A 25,141-nucleotide genomic window follows, 5' to 3' on the forward strand; every position below is an offset into this window, starting at 1 on the left:
GCTGAGAGGAGTGAAATGATTTGCTTCTCAAATTGCAGTCTTTAATGATGCCCTTAGCTAACAAAGCTAATCCCTTCATAATTTTCTCTCCAAACAGAAGTATGCAAATCACAGCTTACTTTTTTAAAGTGTCTTATTAAAAAAAAAAAAAAAGACCTTTTATTAAAAATAAAAAGTTTCAAGGAAAAAAAATACATTTTTTTTTTTAATCCTCAGACTACACTTTTCCATATATGTGTATATAAACAAACTTTTGAGTTTAAAAAGTGATTATAAAACAGTACATAACATAAATGTTCCTAATGGTACTCTGAACTCTTTGTCTTCTAAAATCTAGCTTTTGGATAGATGATAAATTCCTAATGCCATTTCAGTGCACATTTGGATAACTCCATTAAATGGTATTTCAGTAAGTGTATAATATCTTTTCATTTTATTACTGTCATTGATAAAAGTTAAAATCATTCACGGATGAGTTTCACGCAATATCAAAATTATGGGAGTTTGCTATCAAAACTGTTAAACGGTTCAAATATCTCAAGGCAGCAGATAAAGGTTGCCAACAAAGCTGCCTAATTGAAACTGTCACTGTAATTTTCATTTAAAAGATAGGGTCAATCATGTCAATGGAATGATTTACTCAAATATTTTTAATTGTTTGTAAGTTTGATATCACTCATATTGGAAAATAGAGAATCGTTGAGACACTGGCATTCACATGCTCTAATGCTTTTATGCTTTCATAACTTCTAATTATCAGAGTCATGGGATAAATCTTCTAGATTTTTTGCATTTTAGATTCCTGTTGTATGAAAACACAAAGTATGAGCCATGTACTGCATTCAGCAGATTTGAGCATGAATATCGGTACAGACAGATGATAACAAATTATTATGTTAAAACAAATTAAAAATATGTATCTGTTATAATTAAATTCACACATCCTTCCTAGCATGGAAAAATGTAAAGATGTTTTATATTGTTATTAATTGCCACTTCTAGAGATATAAGAGAATTCACACTGACTTACATTGATTAAAAAAAAAATTAAAAAAAATCACATCTGAAGTTAGTCACGTTGGTTTCATTTTTACACTTTAATGGAGGGGTGACATCCTGAAAGGAGATTTCTGCCTTTTTTGTGGTGACTGTCATTTTAAATATGTCTGGAAATGAGCAGGGGGTAAAAAATTATCACCAAGAAGACAGTGGTTAAAAAAAAAGCTTGCAAAACTAGTGTACAATAGAAACACTGTCCTTGCAGTGAGGAGTGAAACAGGGAACAGGACTGTGGCACTAATTTTCCTGCAAAGTCTTTAGCAGTCAGACTAATCCCAGACACACCTCGTGCTGACCTTTACACATGTACACACTGAACTTTCTGGGAGACTTTTCTTCCCCGAGTCCCTTGCTTACTTCATCTCCCGGCAGGGCTGCCTGCTGGACCTGGTGATCCTGCTTCTGTACAAAGGGAAGGAGCCTCCACCTACCTTCTTCACTTCCCTCCCTGGCTCCTCTTTCCCTCTCTTCCCCTCGGGCTGGCAGGATTCCTGGGGCAGAGCATGCAATCAGTTTGCAGGGAGCAGTCGCAGCAACAGGAAAGATGCAGAAGCACAATCAGAAGGAGCACCTCTACAAGCTGCTGGTGATTGGGGACCTGGGAGTGGGCAAAACCAGCATCATCAAACGCTATGTCCACCAGAACTTCTCCCCCCACTACCGGGCCACCATCGGTGTGGACTTTGCCTTGAAGGTCCTCAGCTGGGATGCTGAGACTGTGGTACGGCTGCAGCTCTGGGATATTGCGGGTGAGTACAGAAGGGAACCCTGTGCCCTGTAACCCATCTAGAGACAGTACAAAATATAGACCCAAGTTCATTTGTTCTAATCTTTAAGTTACCTGTGCAATGAGGGAGAGGAGACTGAGGAGAAAGAACTTCAGGGCACCTTGAAATTTTGGAGTTTCCTTAAAGCCAGCAGACCCACAGACAAGGGATGTCAGAGCAAAACCTGTCTTGTCTGATTTTTCTCCCGAGCCCTCAGACACGGTCTCCTCTCTCTGAATGGCCCGATTCTTCCCCTGCAGCTGCCACATCATTATACTAAGAGATCTCTGTGGTGGGAGGGAGGCTGACAAGAATTTCTTGTTGTGTCTATTTAATTTAGTGGAAGAGATGAGGGATTAAGACAGTTAATATGATTTTTATAGTTAAAAAATGAGGAAAAAATATATCAGGGTTACCTGATCACAATACCTACTTTCCTCCCTTCCTCCCTTCCTTCCTTCCTCCCTCGTTCCCTCCCTCCCTTCCTCCCTTCCTTCCTTCCTTCCTTCCTTACTTCCTTCCTCATCCTCTCCATCCTACGTTCCTTGTGCCCAATTCCTTGTGTCCAATGAAATGTAAAAACTTCTGCCACACTTTGAAAAGATTGGTGTTTGTATTTGGCAATTCTTTGTTAGAATTCATTTACTCAGGTTTACTTGTTCTTTTTTCTAACATAAAGCAAAAATGGTACTTTATGCTCTGGGGGAGAAAAAGAGTAAAGAAGTCCATCCATCCTTGCATGCCTGCATTATTTAAAAAATACAGAATTGACATTGTTGCAATCAGTGTTCCAGATTTTTTATACATAGCTTCCAACTAAAACCACAGCTTCTTCTTCTTGCCACATCCCTTCCTAGGAATGAACCACTTTTGATTCAGAGTACAAAATAGAAGTTGTGCATGGCATTTTTTACATGATATAAGTAATCATTTTTCATGTAGTGTACATGAGAATCCAAGTTCAGCAATAACACAGTATCTTACAGCAAAAATGATGGCATTTTTTAAACTCAGTTAAAATAAGAAGTTATGTTCATGAAGTAGGGAATGAAGGTGAAAATTACATCAGCTGTTAGGCAGCTGTGCCAGCCTGTGGGTTCAAGTCTGGAGTTGTACATAGTAAAACCAGTGGAATAGGAAAATTCTTAACATTCTTATCAACGGAGGGAGTGCCTTTCTTCTACGCTTAGCTAGTTCATATCTGAGCTCTGAATTTAGCACCAAGGTACTAAAACTTATGCAACAACACTGTGTTATACAAAATGTGCATATCCTCAGCATTTTTTTTTTTTTTACACAATAATATAATTTGGGGGGTTTATGATAGTAGATAAACCTGTTTTGTTGTTGTTGTTATTGTTGCTTTTGTTTTGTTTTGTTTTTTATTACAGGTTGGAATAATGGGGAAAGCATTGCTTTTATTGCTCACCAGTGACTGATTATAACGATAAATATGTACACATTCAGCAAAACTTTTCTGCATGAGAAAAAAAAAAAAAGCCCTTAATAGTAAATTCTGAGTACATTGGGGACTTAACGAATGTATTTTGCATGCTTTGTTTCAGAGATTTATTACACTACTAATCATGTGCTGGCAGATCATATGATGTAGCTTTCAGTCAGGCTGCAGAAGCAATTACACCGAGTTGTAGTACTGAATGACTAGCATGCTTTCTGAGTTATCACACATGACAGAGAGAATTACAGCATAGTACTAAATTTCATATGAATTGCTCAATTCAGAGCATCTCTGTGAAGGTCAAGACAGCGGCCAGTAATAAACAGAGTTGCTGTCTCAGTTTTAATGACTTCTGTGTAAGGAGCTTTAGCTGTTGATGGCTATACATAGAAATTAAGTTCTGCAAGCAACATTCTGAATTCAGATCAGTGTGGTGCTGGCATAGACAACAAATATGGCATCTGGCTGATGTGAAAAAAAGTTGTTTCAAAATGAAAACGAAATGAAACTGATTGGGCTTACGGAGGGAATGGAAGTGTTTTCCCCTGGCTGTGGCTTTCATATGTCACTGTGTGCAAAACACAGATATGTGGGAGTAGGAGGGGATAAAAACAATATCTGGTTTCAGAACAATCCCTGTCTTTTGCTTGAATCCTTGTTATTAGGTCATGCTTAGCTTTAGGGGTAAAGCAATACATTTTCTCTCCTTAACCAAGACTAAGGATGTTGGCTTAGCATTTAGGATATTTTTAATTGAAACAAATGCTGAAAATGTGTTAATAACATTTCATATTGATACTTTTATATAAATATAAACATATAAATATATATATTTCAGGTATTTTTGCATCTCTCACATCCTAGCCTCCCCCTTCATTATGCTCCAGTGAACGCTACTACTGAGCATAATGTGTATTCTTCCTTGCACTTGACTGTGTGCATCAGTAGGTAGTAAATTTTTTAACAATATATAAATAATTTTCTCAAAAATGTTTTGAGTAAAACTAGCATCAAGCTTATCTATGTTATTAGTAAGATTTAAATACCTGGTGATTTCATGGGAGGAGTGGTGCACTCCATCCATAGAAGGACCAATTTTACCCATTACATACCTCCTATGAGATATAACAGGAAGAAAGAAAATTTGTTTGGTGCCATCTCATTTCATAGTGAAATACCATATATTTTTCTGTAATATATTATTGTGTATCCCTTAATTTGGTAAACAAAACTAAAATAAGATCTAATAGCTAAATGTTGAGCATGCATTTTTTTACACGAGAGACAAATGCTGAACAATAACTAATCACTAGAAAAAATAATTCTAAGATAAATTTGTTGTTCTTCACATATTATTACATTGGTTTCGTTGTTTGTTTGGTTTTGTTTTTGTTTTTGGAGAAATAATATGTCTGTTCCTAAAGCTATGGCTGTAAGACAGGAATAGTTGGATAAAAATTCATGGTTTCTCATGTTATGATGTCTGTAACAACATACTGGCATTAGAATATACTAATTTATGTCTGATCCAGTGAAGTGTCTAATAATTCAGGTGACTGAATGTTTGCTGTTTTGTGTGGGAGAAGATACACATGGTAAATTTCTCATTGTCTTTAATTTCATCCATTTTATTTCACTGAATGTCCCAAACTCTCTGTTATGGTGTTCTTGTCCCTCTTGAAGTGTTCTATCACCTCTACTGTTGTGTCAAATATCTTTAAATATTGATCCTCTGTCTTTCGTTTTGTTCTGTTTCTTTAGCAGTTCTGTTACCTCTGTGTGATCATCCTTTAAATTTGTGGACAGATTGTTGGAAGGGCAGATTTAAAGGAAATACTTAGTCATATTTGCAACAAGGTTCTTACAAGATAGGATTACTGTAGGCTTCCCTCCTGTGGTGGGGTGGTCCTGCAGATGCAGAGTGGAACCATTTTTGATGACGCCAACTGTTGCAGACAGGAAGTCCAAGGGAGCAGCTCTCTGGGAGAGTCACAAGGGGCAGAGGGCAGCATTCAGAGCCTCCCACTCCCCAGCTACTTTTTCAGAGCAGGCATCACTGCCGTTACCCCTTCTGCTGCACATGTGTGGGCTGGATTATTCATTGCTACCAAAAATAGCTTGGTTTACTTTCACAAGGCTGGATCTCGTCTCATAAATGGTTGGTCCACTGCATTGGAGACATTCACACAATACTGGTAACAAAAGACCAGTTTGATTTCCTCTCCCTGCAATTGTCACATTCAAAAACAATGGTATTTGCTTAGATATAGTCAAATGTCTGAATAGTTGTGAAGTTTTGGGGACCAGTATACTCCACAAGGACTAAACAGGCCATTCACAGATACGAGGCACTGTACATCCTCAGTGGTTTAGGATTTTAGTGGCTGCTAAGCATTTCAGTACATATGCATAAATAAGATAGTCATGGTGATTTCTAGGCTAAGGTACCTTGAAATCACTGTTCTGCAATCACAAATAAGTCCCTCACTGTGACAGTTTTATTTTGGCAGGGATTTGATGGGATCTGTGGGCCTGATCCAGCTCAGAGCCTGCTTCTCCACATTCTCATGTGCTCAGTATGGGGTGTTTTTTAGTCTGGTTTATGTTTCAGTCTTGCTTCCACAAAGTCAATGACTTAACTTGAAGAGTCAAAATTCTGAAAGTTGTTTTGAAGTAGAAGATAAAAAATGTTTAATCCTTTTTCACATTTTCCAGCTTTTCAGCATTGGCTAAAGGCCCTCTGTGTAAAGCCATGTGGATCCCAGAAGCTTTTCCCTCCTAGGATGAGGGATAGTAGTAAGAAGTAAAACCCACAGTAAAACTGAGCATTAGACAATTATAATCAATCTTTATCTACACTATTTTTTCAGATATTATGGTGGAAATTTTCTGAGTTTTAGCACTTTCTCATAATTTTTTATAACTTTATCAAAGATAATAGTGGTTAGCGGAGATTGCAGTTCTGTAGAAGTCATGCTTATGCAGTGTGCATTTTTATAAACTACAATTGTTCAGATGTTGATTGCTTTAAGCTTATTAAATGATACCTTACCCTGCTACAGAAGTCTCTGAGATCAATATAAAAGTGTGGACAGGTACCATTCACACAGGAAGTCCTTCCCTTTAATGGAAATCTTGTTGCTTTGGCACCTTTATCTCTTTGGGATGACTTCAAAGTGGAGTAAGATTCATCTGGTTTAACAATTAGACATCTTTTCCTGAACTGAGTGTAAGCTAGCCACCTTGGGTTCACCAGGGTGTCAAGGGCAGAGCGTAAATACCTCCATATGGAAGCTTATGTGACTTCTCTTAAATGTCTGTCCTTGCTGAGAATATGTCCTCTAGATATCTCTTCTCAGTCCCTGACTACAAAGGGACCCTAATCTTAGATAGAGAATTAATTTTTTAGAGCCTAAGTTAGGGCTGATGAATCCCACCGTAGAGCACCATCTCAGTGGGCAAAAGCTACCAGACTCATGGGTCTGATGCCAGATGCCGGTGGCCTTGCAAGAGGTACAGCAAAGCCCAATGGGCCAGATCAAACAAGCATTTCACAAGTTTCTGACCCTTCCTACAAAAAGCAAAACCCACCTGCCTCAGTCCCTCATGCAATAAAGTAGGTTCTAATGTTCAAGGCTGCTTTTGGAATACCACTGAATACCTAATGGTTGACCTAATTTGCAACATAATTACTGCCTAAGCCATTGTGTTTCTGAAAACACAAGTCCACATTCTGACACCATCAAATGGTGCCTATTTTCATGAGTAATTCTGCTAAGAGAAATGGTTTTAGGAACCTCATCTACTAAGATAACTATTTGTTCAACTAATTTGGAATCTTTGGAAGAAGAGTCTTCCCAGGTGCTTTGATAAAATATTTTGTACTTGAAGCACAACACAAACACAGAGATCCCCTTTTCACAATGTAATCTAAATAAGAGTGAAGCCATTATGCAAATGACATAAAGCTGAATGTCTGTGGCTACAAACCACCTCTTTTCAAAGTTTCATAATATCTTTATGCTAAATATGTTCATATATTAATATTCAGTCATCTGAATACAAATTAACATTCAGTCACCAGCTCCATTCATTCTCTTTCTCTGAGGTGATTTGTAATGGAAGTTGGTGAGCTCTGTCTGCCTGCATAAAGTTGATTTTACTAGTACAGGGACTTTTCCATGGAGTGAAAACCTAGGTATCTGCAAATGCAGTTGGAAGCAGAACAAGAAATCACAGAATCACAGAATCATCTAGGTTGGAAGAGACCTCCAAGATCACCAAGTCCAACCTCTGACCTAACACTAACAAGTCCTCCACTAAACCATATCACTAAGCTCTAAATCTAAATGTCTTTTAAAGACCTCCAGGGATGGTGCCTGAACTACTTCCCTGGGCAGCCCATTCCAATGCCTAACAACCCTTTCGGTAAATAGGTTTTTCCTAATATCCAACCTAAACCTCCCCTGGTGCAACTTTAGCCCATTCCCCCTCGTCCTGTCACCAGGCACGTGGGAGAATAGACCAACCCCCACCTTGCTACAGCCTCCTTTAGGGTACCTGTAGAGTGCGATAAGGTTGCCCCTGAGCCTCCTCTTCTCCAGGCTGAACAATCCCAGCTCCCTCAGCCGCTCCTAGTAAGACTTGCTCTCCAGACCCATCAGTCACACCATTTGTCAGTACTTTGTCACCGCTAGCCAGAAGAACACATCTTCTGAGCCTTTTATTCCTCTAATCTTCATTGTTTGTGATGAAGGATTTTGTGCTGCAAATTAATAACTTAATACATATTCTATAACAACACATCACACCTATCTTAGAGAACTGTGTACTGCTGTTTATGTGTAAGGCCCAAGTTTAGTTATTCTTACATCACCTACATCTCATCTACAGCGCAAGCAACTCAAGACTTTGCATGAGAAGTGTAAAGTATCACTGTAACGCAATATGCATCAAAAATTAATTGTATATGTTGCTGTTGACTTCACTGATGAGATTCTAATCAGTCCTTGACTTTTGTTTGAAAGTACCTTCTTGCAGATGAAAAAAATTTGCTCAACAAGGAGGTTGTTGAATAACACATGACTTAGCCATTCATCTGATCAGCCCACTAATAGGAATCATAAGACGTTTTAATAAAGCATGACCATAAGAAATTTTCAATCAGACTTTATATTTTTCAGATTTTTTTTTATATTTCTGTCTTGCTTTATCAATGGAAAACAATGTTTGTTTAAGATAAAACAAATCTAGAATAAATTTGAGGATGACAGATATCTGCTTTTGATTTCTGTATCATGTGAATGACTTTGTGTTTGCTAGAACAACTATTGCATAAAACCAAAGATGAATGACACAAATAGATGGTGTTGGCTCCATAACATGCATTAAATTCCAGGGGCTGGCCCTAAGTATGTCTGGTCAGTGTCATTTCGATTAAATGAAACTGCATGGCTTAGAAGCCCAGCAATCAGGACACATCAGGTCTCATCCCAGCTTTACATTTGACAGCACAAATTCCATCACATAAAACCTCTACAGGTAAACTTCTTGGGGTCAGACAGACAGGCAATCTTCTTGTCTTCATAACCCACTCAAAACTATGCACATTAGGAAAATCAGGCTAGAAACAGGCTTCCATGGAGTATTGTCTATTTTCATAGCATGTTTTCTCAGATATGGAAACATATGGTTAAATACAATGGCTGTCTTACTTAAATCTGCTGTTACTTTGAGATGTTTCAAGCATTTATAATTATTCCTTTTGGGGATCACAGCTCAGCAGTGAGATCAATGATTTCTTTTAAGTTTTTATTTTTTCAAATATGGAAAATTATGTGTGCTTTATTTCCATTCTTGGAAATATATATATATATATATGCCAAATTTCCCATGAAAACAGCATAAATATTAAAAAACAACACAGATGATCAACATATCATATCATATCATATCATATCATATCATATCATATCATATCATATCATATCATAGCCTGACATCATTAACATTAACAATCATTAAAAAAATCAAACAACATTAAAAAATCATTAACAAACAAACAAACAAAAAAGGCGAAAGAAAGAAGACCCCTAAATACCTTTCCACACAACCCTTTGAATTCAGCAAATAAAGCTATAAAACTTAAGAACACATCTAATGTAAAACTTTTCCTCCCAGTTCCTCTTACTGGAGCTATATGTCTCCTTGTATTACTACAGCGGTTTTCTGTTTTCTGATAATGCTTTCCACTTTTGTAAAGCTTTAAATACACCTTTTGCACTTCTGTGTTTTACTTTGCCAGTGACAGTAGGCTCATAATGACTCTAATGCCTGGTATGGTTCCAGAGCTTAATTAAGTTACTGTTTACTAAAATCACTTGCATGAAACTGTGTGGGACTTTCTGTCACGCGTGAGATCAACTGCATTAGATGTTTCCCACATAATACTGTAGTATCAAGGAGCTTCAAATCTTATACCTAGATGTTTTGTGAGTCGTTTAAATTCCTGTGATGTACACCAAGAGTCTGAGTACTGTCCACAGAAATCTGGCAGCTTAATAAGACTGTACACTGAAGTTCAAACTTGTCATAAATTTATTACATTTCCTTGTATGTTTGCTTTAAAACTCCTTTTTCTGCTGTACTCACATTTTCATACAAATGAGTTTAGTACTCTACTTATCATTCTTTAGATAAATAGTACCCTTCCAGAGGTGTCAGACTTACTTACAAAATCAAGCCCTACCTTCAGTAATATTCTATTAGAAAACCTGGTATGTGAAATATTGACTTAGACTGGAAACAGTGATTTTTACAATTATTTTTTTTTTTCTCCCCACATTCATGATCACAGGTCAGGAAAGATTTGGAAACATGACCAGGGTCTATTACAGAGAGGCCATGGGGGCGTTCATTGTCTTTGATGTTACAAGACCCGCAACATTTGAAGCAGTGACAAAATGGAAGGAGGATTTGGACTCTAAGCTGGTTCTTCCAAATGGCAAACCTGTGCCAACGGTCCTGTTAGCAAACAAATGTGACCAGGGAATAGATGTTCTTATGAACAACGGCATCAAGATGGATCAGTTCTGCAAAGAAAATGGGTTCGTGGGCTGGTTTGAAACATCAGCCAAGGTAATGTTTCCATTTCTTTTTAAGTGTTTTTCCAAGCACAGAGAAATTGGTTTCCAAAATAAGTCACTTTGTTGAAATATGTACTTTGCAAAGGTCTTATTTTGGTGGATTTAATTAAAGGTGAATTTGTAAAGTAATACAGCCTTCTATGGCAATTTATATTTGTTTTAGGCCTTTTCTTTCAAAACAAGTTATATGCAATGTTATGAAAAGCTACAGCTCTAAGATTATAGGCCAGCAGTAAAGTATGTAAACAGGCAACAATTTACTGCGTAATAGCTTAAGAAAGAAGATGACCTTTGGCAAGACACAAAGACTACCTCTTATGAGAATATGAGGATATTTTTCATAATTCTTAACAATGAATATTGTCTCTAAATTTTTATATAACCACTGTCGGTAAGATCTCCTGATTTGAGACAAGAGCTTCATTGTGTTAGATTCCAGAAAGCCAGTCCATGGTAGCACTACTCTGGTTGTACTACTCTGACTGTTGTAAGTTCTCATCCTCAAAAATCTTTTCAGAAAAATCACATGTCCAGAGAGGAAGAGAAGATCAGTGGTCAAACTGCTGAATGAGCTTCTCTTGGGTTAAATTCTTTGCCTTTGTACAGATTTCCTGGGTAAGAAACTCAAGATTAAAAAGGCACTGGGATGCTTACAGCACAAAGGCCCAGCAAACAGTGCTGCTGTATACCGCTTTGGGATTTCTCAGACAACATCAGTACATGCAAATTTGCAGAGCTGGCACAGTAAGCCTAAGGTTTCCTGAAAGGGAACTGTCTCACAGACTGTGTGACTACATGGCACCTGGATACTGCTATGGCTTGTGGAAGATGGTCATAGCCTTGAGGATTTTCAGATGTGTGGTTGACTTTGACAAAAGGTCCCAACTAATTTTATTAATATATAAAAACTATACTCAAAAATGCAGTGAACTTTTAATGAAGAATAAGGTTACCATACAGGACTAATGGAAAACTTCTGCTTCTGAAACAAGATTTCTATTTACGAAGAGAAGATATGACCAAGAATAAATAAATGTGTAACACCAATACCCACAGACACATTTTCAAAAGCTTTCAGTATTTTTAGTCTTCTAAATATAGCCTTTGTCCTCTATACTTCATCTATAAAACATGGATACTCTTGTATCTCCAGCCTATTGTCTGCCTTTGGCTCATGACTACGGAATGTAGGAAAGCAGCATTTGGCTTCTCCTGATGATAAATGGGAGTTTTTGGATAGTTTTATTGGCCCCAAGTACCTAAATTCCACCTACACTGTCATCTCAGTGCCTGAATCCATTTTTGCTTCTGTATCTAACTGCTTTGGAGCAGAGATGGACTCACTGAGTGAGGAGCCTGTGATGTGGTTGTCCAGACTCCTCTTGGATTCAATGGGGAAAAACATACCCTTCTATACTACCCTGAATTGGACACAAAGAAAATTTTCTCCCAAAAGGAATATTAGCTCTCCATTTACTATCAAGGTATCTTAACTCTCTATATTCTCTCAATAGCTGTCTAAAATTAGGCTACATGATTTATACCCTTATTATATTTGTATAGCCTCTACCACAATGTGACTTTGATTTTTTCTAGCACATAAAATTAAAACATAGGAAATCTCATGTCTTGATTCCCATCACCAACAAAGGTATCTAATCAGTCCCATGTTGCTTGAACTTGAATTTCTGCTATTCAAATTATTTCATTCCTGTTATGACAAAGACTTTTAGTAGAAGCTTGGTTGTATGTGAAACACTGATTTAAACACAACATCTAAGTGGATATTATGTTTATTGTGTTCTTTGATTATGAAATCTGCTCTCATCATTAACAGCACAGAAGAATGCTTGAATGTTTGAAATGTAAACAGTTTGCCACTGGTTTGGCTAAAGTTATTAGTAGACTGAAAACCAAAATGTTATATTTAGTCGTCTAATTTCTTTTAAACACTTTGAGAAAATTACTTCAGAATCTTTGAAATGTATACCTGTATTTTACTCTTCTGGTCTTGATATCTTCTAAAATATTAAAATTTAAAAGAAATATCACTTGCAATCAGCAGAGGTAACAGCAAGTAATTGCCTCAAGCATTGTGTGAATTGTTGGCTGAGAGGTCATTGTGACCAGTGTCTTTACTTTCCTACTGAATGGGCCTCAAAACTAGTCACTGTCTCTTCAAAATGGCATTTCTAGGGAGACATTTTGGTCTAGGTTCATGTGTAAATTATCATTCTCTATATATAAGGTTATTTTCATTGCAGCATTTGTGGGACATGGTTTGAATTCAGTGTGGTTATCTGCTGATTTTTGCTAGATGAAACCACCAGAATCCAGTAAGGATGGTATCTAGTTCTGTTTAAGAAAACAGGCTGAGATGTCTTACATCAGATTCTTCATGATGATTTTGGCAGAGAGATAATTATTCCAGGAAATAATAAAATAAATAAATAAATTTTAAAAGGGAAAGAAAAACCCAGAGAGCAAAACCCTTGGAATAGCAGCTGTCAGTAGAAGATCTGGAGAGTGAGGGGATTTTATCAAGACAAATTATCATTTGTGTAAGAATTACATGTTCTGGACCTTTTCAATATTTTCTTTGGTGTCTAGCTGCATTTCAGGCCACAAATAACATGAAATATCTAGTTGTGAGCATTTGGGATCCAGCTCACCAGTGACGTATAACATTGCATGTGGCTGTTTTCTTCAAAACTACTTTTTCTTCATTTCTGACATTTACATGACTTTACATTTCCTGAGGACAAGAACCAATTCACTGAAAACTCAGGCCTGAGGGCAAAATCACCACAAAAATCATCTGGAGAGAAATGAATAACAGATTGTTTTAAAATGCCTGGATCTAAAAGATTTACAAAGAGAATGAGATGGAACAGGGGAACAAGATGGACCATTGTTTAAAGGATACAGGTTTCGTTATTCTAGGTGGTTTGGATCAGCAGCTGGTCACTGCTCTTTAGCATATGAAAAAGCATATGAGGAAGGAATCCATACTGTGAGTTCCAAGAATTAGTCCACAGCAAGCATCTGTCCTCCTCTTAGGACAAAAAAACAAAAACAACAACAACAACAAAAAAAAACATTTATTGTGCTATGGACTACTTCGAGTCAAGGCAGGGAATGAATGTACAAACAATTTCAAAGGAGGAAGAGTTTTTACCATTATGGTAGAAGGTAGGCACTCTTGTGGAGAATCGTGGAAATGTAAAGGACAATTAAATCTAAAAGAACTGACAACAGAGGAAAATTCAGTCTGGGTTTTTCTGAGACAAACAGGTATAAGATTTTGACTTTAAAAAAAAAAAAAACAAAAAAAAACCAACAAAAAACCCCTACTTCTTTTCCTTACTTTTTTTAGCTTACTTTATTTAGATCTTCCTTACTTTATTTAGCTCAGAAATAACTGCTAGCCAAGCAGTCCTTTGTTTACCATTCCAGACATGTTTGAACAGAAAGAAATCCAGTTATGACAAGACTTTTCTTCAACACCCATTGTGATAGGAGCAGTGAGAGTTGAAGCCACATGACTATTGTAGACTGTTCTTTGAATCTATAGCCTAGGATGTGATATTCTTCAATTCACATACCTGATATCCATCCAGAATTGTAGACTCCTGACTTTAAAATGATTCAAAGCAAAGTAATCCCACTAAGGACTGTAAAATCACAACATTTAGGCTAAGTTATAACAAAATAATTTCCTCATTTGGTCTAAGTTCTGAACTAAACCTATGCTTTTCTTTTTTTTTTTTTTTGCTTTTTTTTGCCTTTTTTTTTTTTCCCTAAACAGAAGTTGTTATTACTGTTATTTTGAAATATTGGATGTTACATGTATCCGGTATTCTTTCAGCCTAAGGCATATTAAATAGTTGAACTCAGCTCCAGGGAAAATAAAAAGCTAGATATGTTTGCTATAGAGAATAGAAACTCTTTTTCTGAAGTAGAAAAACACTGACAGAGAAGTCATCGTATTGCAGCTAGCAGTTTTAGCGGTTCAAATAAGTAATAACTCTTTTTTTGTGGTATCCTGGAATAATTAGATCTCCAGAGGTTTTCTGCCAACGTGCCTGGAAATGTTATAGCCTTCAGAACAAACTGAATGTGATTTATGTGTTTTGGAAAAACAAAGGTGATTATTTATAAAAACATTTTTTTTTAAGTTCTAGTTGCCATGCCTAAAGTAGCATGCTATATATGTACTTACCATATTTCAAGCTGTCAATGATTTGAAATTCTTGTCTGTGGCACTGGCAGATTGCACCAAAAGACATCACTGTATTATTCCCTGGTGCTGGTTTTTCTTAAGTTAACAACTTTAATGTAAACTATTTGAGCCACGTAATGTATTCTCTTGTATTAGCTTTGATTCTTACATTAATCTAAAGGAAATATTCAACCTATTCCGATCTTCTGCTCCCTACAAAGATAGAAACTTCTTTTGATAGTTTCTCATGTAAGAAGGACCTCACTGGGCAACAGCACAATGCGGTATAGTCATGTTACATATAACACCATATTTCCAGTGGGGAGCCTTGTCTCTTTTACACATATCTTCAGTTTGCTCATATTGATTGCAGTCTTAAAAACACATCCCCAGATATTCACAAAATAATCCTTAATAGTAAATTATTTAATCAATGTCATTACAATTATTGTGAAAGGTACATTTATTTAAAGGAAGGAAATTTCTCATTCTTGTCACATCTTCAATCATCCAGCGTGTGGCCAGAGTAGCTGAGAAGTCCACTCACTTTTCCAAGCCTTTAAACTGTCATCACCACCATTCCCGGTTCAAAGAGACTAGCTTTTCACTTGGATTAGAAGAGCAGCAATTTGAAGCTTATTATCACTTCATAATGAAAATGGAACTCATGCATCAAAACAGACAAGTCAGGCAAAACTAAATGTGCTTGAAAATACCCACTTCAGAAATGGATTGAAATACCTTAACACTTACCATAGCTGTGATATGATAGTGTTTGAGTTTCTCATTCCATGCTATAATTCCACTGTCAACAATGGAGAATTAGGTAAAAAGACAGTCACATTTTGTCCATATTGCCCAGAAGGTCTGGTAGCCATGCTTTCCAGATCCTTACCAACCTAGGCTAAGCACAGAGTTCCTTCTGTGCTGAGTACTGTGACCGGGAGACTGAACACCAAGTCTTTGGGCTATTTGGACACATCCTATTTGGACCTAGAAAAAGTTATATAATCTTTCCTTCTCTAGAAAAGGTAGGTAATAATGTGTCCTTTTTCCATTTTTGTCAGACAAGCTATACATAATGTGTCGTAGTGCTCAAATTCTGCAACAGGAATCAGGAGTCCTCTTTGCCATTAATCTGCTGGGTGACCTTTCAGAAAGTCACTCTCTCCTCTGACCCAGCCTCTTCTTCCAAGCAAGGACAGCAGTTCTGCTTGTCTTACCAATGAGCTCTGTGAATGAAGCAAGCTCTACTGTCCCTTGTTTAAAGTATAAAATCTTCTGACTGTACAATCATGAAAGTTAAAAAAAAAAAAAAAAAAGACAACAAAAACCAAACCAAACCAAACCAAAAACAACAACAAACAAACAAAAATGAAGCTATGTGGTAGACTCAAAGAAGGACATGGTTTTGATTTCCATGAAGACAAAATAAGGTCATGTGTATGTAATTTGGACGTGTATGGATTATGCTGACACACAACAGCTAATCTACTGATCTGGTAACTGAAACCAAAGCAATCCATTTGAGGCTGCCAGACACAGTTAGGAATGTATGGCTCCTTACATTGTCTTTCTAATTTGCGAAAAAAATAAAAAAATAAAAAAAGTCTAATCCATCTTACTTCACAGAGACTTAGAAAATACTTCTGTTTCTGCCATAAAACGTGTGAAACGAAGCTGACACCTAAGGCAGAAGCTTCCAGTTCAGATATACAGTCACTCTATGTGGAACCCTCTGTAGATTTTGCTTCCTGAAACTAAAAGAAGAGTTGCTTCAGAGCATGCTAGCGGTATCAGAGCTGTCTTATAGCTCTCTGGATCACTGTTCTTAAATACATTATTTAGTACTGGCCAAAAGCTGAAAATTCACAGAATTACAGAATTATTGAGGAAGGTGCCTCTTGAGGTCATCTAGTTTAGCTCAATGGAATCCAGTAGGGTTTTGAAGATCTCCAAGGTTGGACACTCCTCAGCCTCTCTGGGCAGCCTGTGATAGTGCTCAGTCATCCCCACTGTAATAAAGTGTTCTCATGTTTAGATTCAATTTCATGTGTTTTACTTCAGTTCCAGTACATCTGCTGCTCACAATAACCTGGAAATTTTGATGTTTCCTTCCAAAATGAAAATTGAAAAAATTTTATTAAAATAATTAAATAGTTCTGCTTAGGAAAATCTAAAATCTAAGGGAGCCCTTGGCTGAGCTCTGAGGTTCAAAGGACGTGTTGCTCTGGTTCCTCAGCCGTGAGGCCTGGCAATGCAAGCTGCCTCTGTGTGCAGCCAATGTTTCCTTAGGCAGACTGCCCTGAAACCACACAATCAGCTTCTTCTGATGAAAGGTTTTTGTTGCAGGATTTCCAAACAGCTCTAAGAATTCAGTCCCAGAAATTATCTTGTTCTCAGGGGTGCAGTCACAGAACTTTACATCCGTGAGTTTTATGTTCATGCACCTGAATGCCTTTTAATTCACGCTGTTATGTTTTCCTAGAAACCCAACCACAGCAATACAACACAACATCTTAATAAGTCTCTGCTGCCCGTGATTTACAAGATTATCCACTCTGATAAGCGAGTATGTGTAGCCTTTCCCTCAGATTGCTTGCACTGGGAGAGTGCACATTAAAATGAATTTTAAATCATATCCCTTCTCCTGGATTTTAGTGCATAATAGAAATAAAATTGGACAATGATGAAGTCGTCTTGCAGCCTCCTCTTCTCCAGACTGGACACCCCAAGGATCCTCAGCCTCTCCTCACAACACATGCCTTCCTGCCCTTTTGCCATCTTTGTTGGCCTCCTCTGGAGTCTTACAAGGATGTTAACATTCTTTTTTCTATTGTGGAGCCCAGAGCTGTACACAATATTGAAGGTGATGCCACACCTAGATAAGGTGGGAGAATCACCACTTTTGACCAGCTGGCCATGTTGTGTTCAATGCACCCAAAAATGTGGTTTGCCCTCTTGGCTGTCAGGGCACACTGCTGGCTCATCTCACAGTTAGACCATCTATCCAGAAGGGTGCTGTAAGGTACAGTATCAAACGCCTTACTAAAATCCAGAAAGATCACATCCACCACCCTCCCTTCATCCACCTCATCCTTGACCTTATCCTAGAAGGATATCAGATTACCAAGGCAGGACTTTCCCTTCAGGAATCTATGTTGACTATGCCTGATAATAGCTTTGTTCAGTAACTGCCTTTCAATAACCCCCAGGACCATCTTCTCCATAACTTTTTCAGGGACTGAGGTCAGACTAATAGGTCTGTAGTTTCCTGGGTCTTCTCTCATGCCATTTTTGTACATGGGTCTAACACTGGCTAGTTACCAGCTCTTCTCCCTGACTTTCAAGACAAGACTCAGGAGCATCAGATTCAGTCAGAGAAACAAAATACCTGAATATAGAGCGGGAGCAATTTTATATCTGAAAACAACCAGAAAGACAAACCTAAGATATCTATACGGAAAAGAAAAAATGAATAAATAAAGTTTAATTTGGAAGTTAGACAGGCCCATAAAACTAATAAATGTCTTTTTTCTTCAGTAAAGAGCTAAGAGTCAGTCCATTTTGAGTTTTTTTTTTTCTTATATTCAAATGTGATATATCAATTCAAATGTGATGCTCTAAATATTTGTGTTCTATGTTTGTGTTAGAGGTGGCAGATAAGGAGGAAAACAATCCAGAATACAAAGAAGCTTGCTGGGCTTGTATACTACTGTGAGACATTCAACAAAGTATTTATTTTCCCTTCGGTTGATTGTTGCATTACAAGACTATGAAATTTCCCATAGCAGTGGGATCAAATATTTTAAGTCATGCAACCTTCCCCTCCCTTGAGTTGATATTCTCTCCGCAAAACTGTCCTTTGAGATACTTTTGAAGGAGATCTACACAGCAAACTGTAATTACATTTGTGTCTTTCAGTGTTCCTTTCTGGTTTTCAAAGATTACATAGATTTATTTTATTTGCCTTACTTTGTTTGGTAATAGAATTAACAGTAGCATGTTTTGATTTTCACTTTTGCATTCCTTCTTAATGGGGTCAAGAGAAAGACTGACTCTAGTAGTCAGACATCACCACAGGAATTGGTTTCAGATCCCTGGCAGACAGGGTAAATCACTTGGGGCTGGATTCACAACTCAGTTTTTGCAGCACTGACTGCGACAGCATCTTTCATGTGCTGGGGCTTACTAAGGCACAAAAGCCACAGAAGCCACAGAAATGGCACCTCCTGTTCAAGGAGACATGCCCAGGAAAAGGTTTCATAAAATAAAAGGGTTTTGAGCTCCTACCTCATCATGAGAACACTTGAACATTTCACCCACTTCCCAACTAGCCACTATGAACTGGACCAGGTTTCTTGCAGTTTGCTTTGTTTGGGGCTCTGTATTTTCCTCATTTGGTAAATGGTTCTAGGAGAACTTCCCTATCTCAGAAAGATGTCGTGGAGAAAAACAAATCAAAGACGCAGTGTTAAGTATTAACGGCCTTAAAGTAGTGTAGGTAGACAGACCTTCCCTAGTCTTTGGATAACTATGAAGGTAGAAGGAACCTCAAAGGAGCCTAGAAAATAAGCTACAGAAACAGTAGTGCATCTAGTACCATGTCAAGGACTAGATGAGTCTGTAACCCCATCCTGATAGTCAAAAGTTCCTCCACTATTAAGGCAGGGTACATTCTTCAGGATGGCCTAAAGAATTTGCTCAGAACATGAAAGAAACAAAGTAAAAATGAAAAAGAAAGGAAAAGAAAGGTGATCTGCAGCACCATCACAATTTCTGTGGTGTTTTGTGTAGAACAAAAGTCATAAGAGAGATGACGGTTAAAGGATTTCTACCTAGAGACTGATAGAAAGACATCATTTCACTCTGTTGTCTCACTTTTATTTTCTTTCCTGTTTTTCAAATGATGAATTTTATTCTTAGGCATAATGGGACCAGTTTCCCTGTTTCAGTATAATTAGTAAGGTGTCTGTGATTATTCCTCTCGGTCCAGTCTTACATCCTGTTTGTTGGTTTCTTTGTATTTGTTGGATGGATTTTCACCTGCTTCTATTTCTCTGTCCTTCCCTAGATTGCTTTTCAACACCTCCTATTCTCTAAAATTGCCAGGTCTCTGGGTGTCTGTTTGAGAGCAGATCACCTTCTACTGTCTGCAGCTGCTGCTTTGCTGCCTAAGAGAATATTGATTTTTTTTTTTTTTCAAAACACACTGTAGGATGAGAGGTGCAGAAATCAATATTTCATTAGACAGACCAGAACATAGCAACATAGCAATGTCTGATCAACAGATCTGGGACAAGGATTAGGTTTAGAATAAACAGCAACAACAGCATCAGAAGGGAGGTGGTCAAGGCACAGCTGGGACTGCTGGAGCTGCTTTGGTGGCAGAACAACCTCCTTGTAGTGAGCGACTTAATGCACTGCTTCTTGTTTGTACCATGTACCTGTTGTCACCTGAACCATGGGAGAAGGGTGGAGTTAGACAAAAGCTTAAAAACAGCTGTGCTGGCTGTAAGGGCCACCTCTTGCTCCCGTGTCCCCTGGCAGAAATTTTCATCCCCACATCTAGACCATACATATAAATGTTCAGGAATGTCTGGGACAAAAGCTGGATGAGAATATTACTCTGATCCAGCACACACTATGGACAGGACTTTTTATTCCTTACCTCTTACATACCTCTTATTTCTATTCCTTACCTCTTATACAGAACAAAGAGAAGAATTTTAACTGCTTGGCTGCAAATGCTTTAAATAGTGAAACCTTGCAAACCAGCACATTTTGCCTGAAGAAGCAAGAGCTCAGTCACATAAACTTTTGTAGGCACATCTAAGGGATGGTGCTCTGGCAGAGAGGAAGGTGCGCATGGACTGAAAGCAGAATCCTATTTGGGTGAAATGGCCAGAGCTGAACATAAAACTTAGCTTTATTTAATCCTACTTTACAGAGAATCAGTAGATCTGGGCAGACACCTACCAGTGAAACAGTAGACTCAATCCAAGATGCAACTAGCAATGAAATCAGCAATATGAGTAAAATTTGGAAAATAATTTCACTAAAAAGAAGAATGAGTAATACAGAAAAAGTAAAACATTTCATTTTGATATTTCCATAATTAAATATTTTGATTTTTTATGTCAAAACAATATTTGCCTGTTCAAATTTGGCTTACTTCTCCAAAAAATCTATAGAGGATTTAATAACCTAGTTTTGCTTTAGTTTTAGTTCAGGCTGAAATAGAACAGCATTGTGTTTTGTTGTTGGTGGTGTTGATGGTATTTTTTTGTCTAAATTTTTAGTCTCAAGCACCTGGAATTCCATCTAGCACCAGTGCGGATAAGGGACATTCACCTACACCCAAGCCTTTGTGGGTTTGGGTTCATTCCCTCTTTCCCACTCCTATAAAATGCTGATCTTAAGTCTCTGACGAAGAGCTTTCACATGTTAATACATGTGAATATTAATGTATTTAGGCACAAACTGAGATAGTCACTAAGACATTCTTGAAAAAAGCTAAATGCTCCCATCCCAGAAGAGAAGCAGCACATGGGTAAACAAAATGATTATCAGTCCATTAATAACAGAATACATAATGAAAAGACTTTTTTGGGGGACGGAGGAGGGATGGATTTTTTTCTTTTTCTTTTTTTTTTTTTTCTCCCTTTGGTAACCTTCTTTATTGTCAGCTCTTTAAGCAGTACTGAGATATTTTTCAACGTCTATTTTTTTCTAAGAAAATTTCACAGTGTCCTGAAAAAAAACTTTTCATACACAGTTGAGGAATTTGCTTGTCTGGGTCAGGAAAATCATGTGATAGAGTTGCATTTTGACAGCTCAGTACAGACCTGATTCTCAGCTCTTTATTACTTTCCAGGGGTTAGTATGTAAATGGCTTGTCTAAAGTTTTGATTTTTTAAAACCAGACGATATTCTTTACAGGTCAAAGTTGAAATATTTCAATTCACTTGTGTAGTTGAAGAATCCTGTGAAATGTTGGCACTAATTAACATTTCCAGTTAAATCTCCAGATTTCAACTCTTTGTTGTGGGCAAAGTTATGGCCAGTGGAGTTTATGGAGCTTTGCAATTGACTGCAAGAGGATTAGAAATCAGCCTCACAGAATCCATTACTTTGGCTTTTGATCTTTCATATAATTGTACCACCTCTACTAAAACACACACATGCACTTTTTTTTCTTTTTTTTTATAGCTGAACTACATACTTAAACATCTCATCTGACTATTTTGAACACATAAAAAAGGGTTTCGCATTGAATTCACATTGAATTTTACAGGTTATTTTGTTTGTGATGCTGCACTGATGCTGAGCATTTGCTGAAGGTAGACTTTATGGCATTGTGTGGGTGGGTGGGTGTGGTCTCAGTACAGCAGGCCCCAGATTCAGCTTGGAAACATGGGTCAGTCTTAAATTGCAAGTAACACATAATTTTCATGGAGCAAGAGAAGTATGTGCATACAAATAAATACATACTTATATTTGTATATATAAGCATATATTTATATATGTGCATGTAGGTGTGATATGATTTCCTGTAAGACTGAAGGTGCAATGAGTTTCTATCTGTTGTCATATGAAATAAGTGATCAGTGTCAAGACCTAGAGTAGGAGAGTGTATTTTATGCCAGAAAGCCTGGCTTCTCATTCCAGCCATACCAGTTGCTGTCACTAAAAAAATCCTTACTCAGTATTCCTTCTTATTTTATATGCTGTGCTGAGCTGTGTCTCACTGATCAGGCTGTTTCAGCTTTGCCTATTCTACAGAGTAAGGGTTGCTGCAAGTTAATCATGCTATGGAAGAAAGTCTCTAGAGTGAGGATTTCTGTCTTGAAAATGAAAACAATGTTAATATATGTCATCTGAAGCAGTACATTGGAGATACAACCTCAACAAAAAAATAACAAAAAATAAATAAGAAATAAGAAATCTTAATGATATAGAACTTTTCTTGCTGTTCTGTGGATAATTTGAGATTGTATTATTTTTTCAATGAATCTGTTCATCACAAGTTTCATTGTATGGTATAAAGAAACCCTCCTGAAACTATGGATAAAGTTTAAAAAAATAAGAGCTATTTATGCCTGTAGTTGCTGACTAAATTAATGATTTTAAGTTGCTGACAAATTAATAATTTGAAAATCAGAGTAACCATTATTCAAGCAGTGAAATATGGATTCTGGAGCTTTACTTCAGCCATTTGTCTTTAACATCTCTTTAGTGTTTGTATAGTTTATTGAAGCAATCATATCACCAAGACTTTGGGGTAATTTAAAGTGAGTTCTATGCATAATTTAAAGGAGATGTGAATCATAATATACATAAAATGTAACTAATTAAAAAAATGAAAGTAAACATTTTTAAAATGTCAAAATCAATTTTTAAAAGCTGTTTATTAAGGAAAGTAAACTTTTGATGTAGCCTAGAGAAAAGTTTAATTATACACAGGCAATATTCAGCATATTGTAATTAATATTGACTAATCACCCTCTCTTTCTCTTTCACTTGTAGGAAAATATAAACATCAATGAAGCTTCCAGATGCCTGGTGAAACACATAATTGCTAGTGAGAGTGATCCAGTTCAGCCTATTGAACCAGATATTATAAAACCACACTTGAATTCCAGCAAGATTGTCAGTTGTTCAGCTTGCTTTAAATCCTAAGAGACTTCCAGACTATTACAAGAGCTGAGCAACTATGACTCGCAATGTATACTGTATCCAAATGTACCCAGCCTGCACAGATTGTCCATAAGCAAATTTCAAATATCTCAAAAATATACTTAAAGTTTTCCAGAAATTTTTAACAGCTAAAATTTGTTGTGAACTGTTCATTGATAGCAACTACTCAAAACTGTCTGACTGCTAGTCAAATAAGTCTCATAATGATGGCTGTGTTTTCCTGGTTGGGTAGCACCATCACTGATATCAAAATCTATTTCCTTGAGGTGTGGTTTCTGAAATCTCATATTTGTGACGTGACTGCAGCAACACCTTACTTATCCCTTGGTCCTCCAGCCCATCTTCTCAATTCTCTGACCAGACAACCATCATCATTACACTGTTTTGTCCCCCCATTACAGCTGAATAATCCTGTTTCATATGAGGAAGGTGATGATGACAATATAGCTGTTCAGGAAGGGGCAACAACACTACAGTGAAATATTGCCAAGTTCAGTCTCCTGGATGAAGTGGTAAGGTTGAACACGAAACAACCTTTCATGTCATTCAATTCCCCAGAAGGTCTCAACCTGTGAAACTGAACATGAGATTTTGCTGTCCCTCCCCTGAGGAGTTACATTCTCATAGTTGTTATAATTACCTTCAGATGAAGCAAAATGAAACAAGTCAAGGGTGAGAGGTGACCAAACAGGGAATCAGGGATATAGTCTCACAGGTGAAGTGGCTGACAGTTTTCAGAAAGGTTATCTGTTTCAGAAAGCCAGCATCTCCTTAAAAAAGAACTCCATAATTTTGTTCTTGCCCCTCCATCCGTTTATGTTGTCCCCATGTGTTTAAACTGTCTGTACTCCAAAAGCCCCTGAATGCAACCTCCCCATTATGTTGATTCTCATGGGAAAATGATGAAGATGAACCTTTAAGGAATACATCTTTGTTGAATAGCAGGGTATTTGTTTTTGAAGAACATTCTTTAAACAAACAAACAAAAACAATTGTGTGAATGACCATAGGAAGCAAAACAAAACAGTCTTGAGAGTAAATACTCCTGGAATATTTATTTGCAGAAATTGTTGAGCTGTACTGTGGAAATAAAGTGGCTGATTTTCAGAATATCACAAAATATGCAGGTTGGTGGAGTCATTCAGGCAAGTGTGTCTAGACAAGAAGTCTTGACACCTGGCTGCAAGCCTGCAAGACAAATTTTACCTGTCTCCTGCCACAGACATATTACTTCCATTTTCTTGCTCTCACTCAGTCCTTTCCTTCCTAAGCTGTGAACTTTCAGTGGCAAGTGCTGTCTTCTGAGGTGGGTTTCTGTCCTTAGAGATGTGTAACACCATGGAGGGGAGGACTGATACATTTTGTCATAGAATTTTAAAACAAGAAAATAAGGTCTATAATTTTAAAAATAAAAATCCACATCTAGAATTAACCTGTGCACACACATAGACATAAGGACTCATATAAATATATATATATATATATGAATAAGCTAGCTTTTTTTAATCAAGGAGAATAACTTCCAGTTGTCTTGATCTCAGTGTTATCCTTCAGCACAGGCTCCTACTGGGATCTGGGTCAAATATCTTTCTGCCTCAATTTCCTCATCTGTAAAATAGGGATTGATGTACACACCTACCTCACAGCACTCCTTGAAAGTTACTCTCGGCACAGTGCCTCAATGATATATGTTATACAAATGCCAAGCTGTATTACTGCTCAGAATGAATTATGAGTGCCCTCTAGCATAAATACATGGTGCTGTAATGCCTTAATGTTTTAAATCTAT

The 25,141-nt window shown here is 37.2% G+C and overlaps 1 protein-coding gene across 1 annotated transcript; it reads left to right on the forward strand.

The window, feature by feature from the left end:
- The first annotated feature begins 1,330 nt into the window (after positions 1 to 1,330).
- On the forward strand, positions 1,331 to 24,485 carry RAB38 (RAB38, member RAS oncogene family). The gene is made up of 3 exons (XM_013178078.3): positions 1,331 to 1,808; positions 10,142 to 10,422; positions 23,182 to 24,485. Exons 1-3 carry the CDS (start codon positions 1,604 to 1,606, stop codon positions 23,332 to 23,334), a joined length of 639 nt encoding a protein of 212 aa, XP_013033532.3. The 5' UTR covers positions 1,331 to 1,603; the 3' UTR covers positions 23,335 to 24,485.
- Positions 24,486 to 25,141: the final 656 nt, after the last annotated feature.

The sequence above is a fragment of the Anser cygnoides genome, chromosome 1 (genome assembly GCF_040182565.1).
Source record: "Anser cygnoides isolate HZ-2024a breed goose chromosome 1, Taihu_goose_T2T_genome, whole genome shotgun sequence".
Taxonomy (NCBI): domain Eukaryota; kingdom Metazoa; phylum Chordata; class Aves; order Anseriformes; family Anatidae; genus Anser; species Anser cygnoides.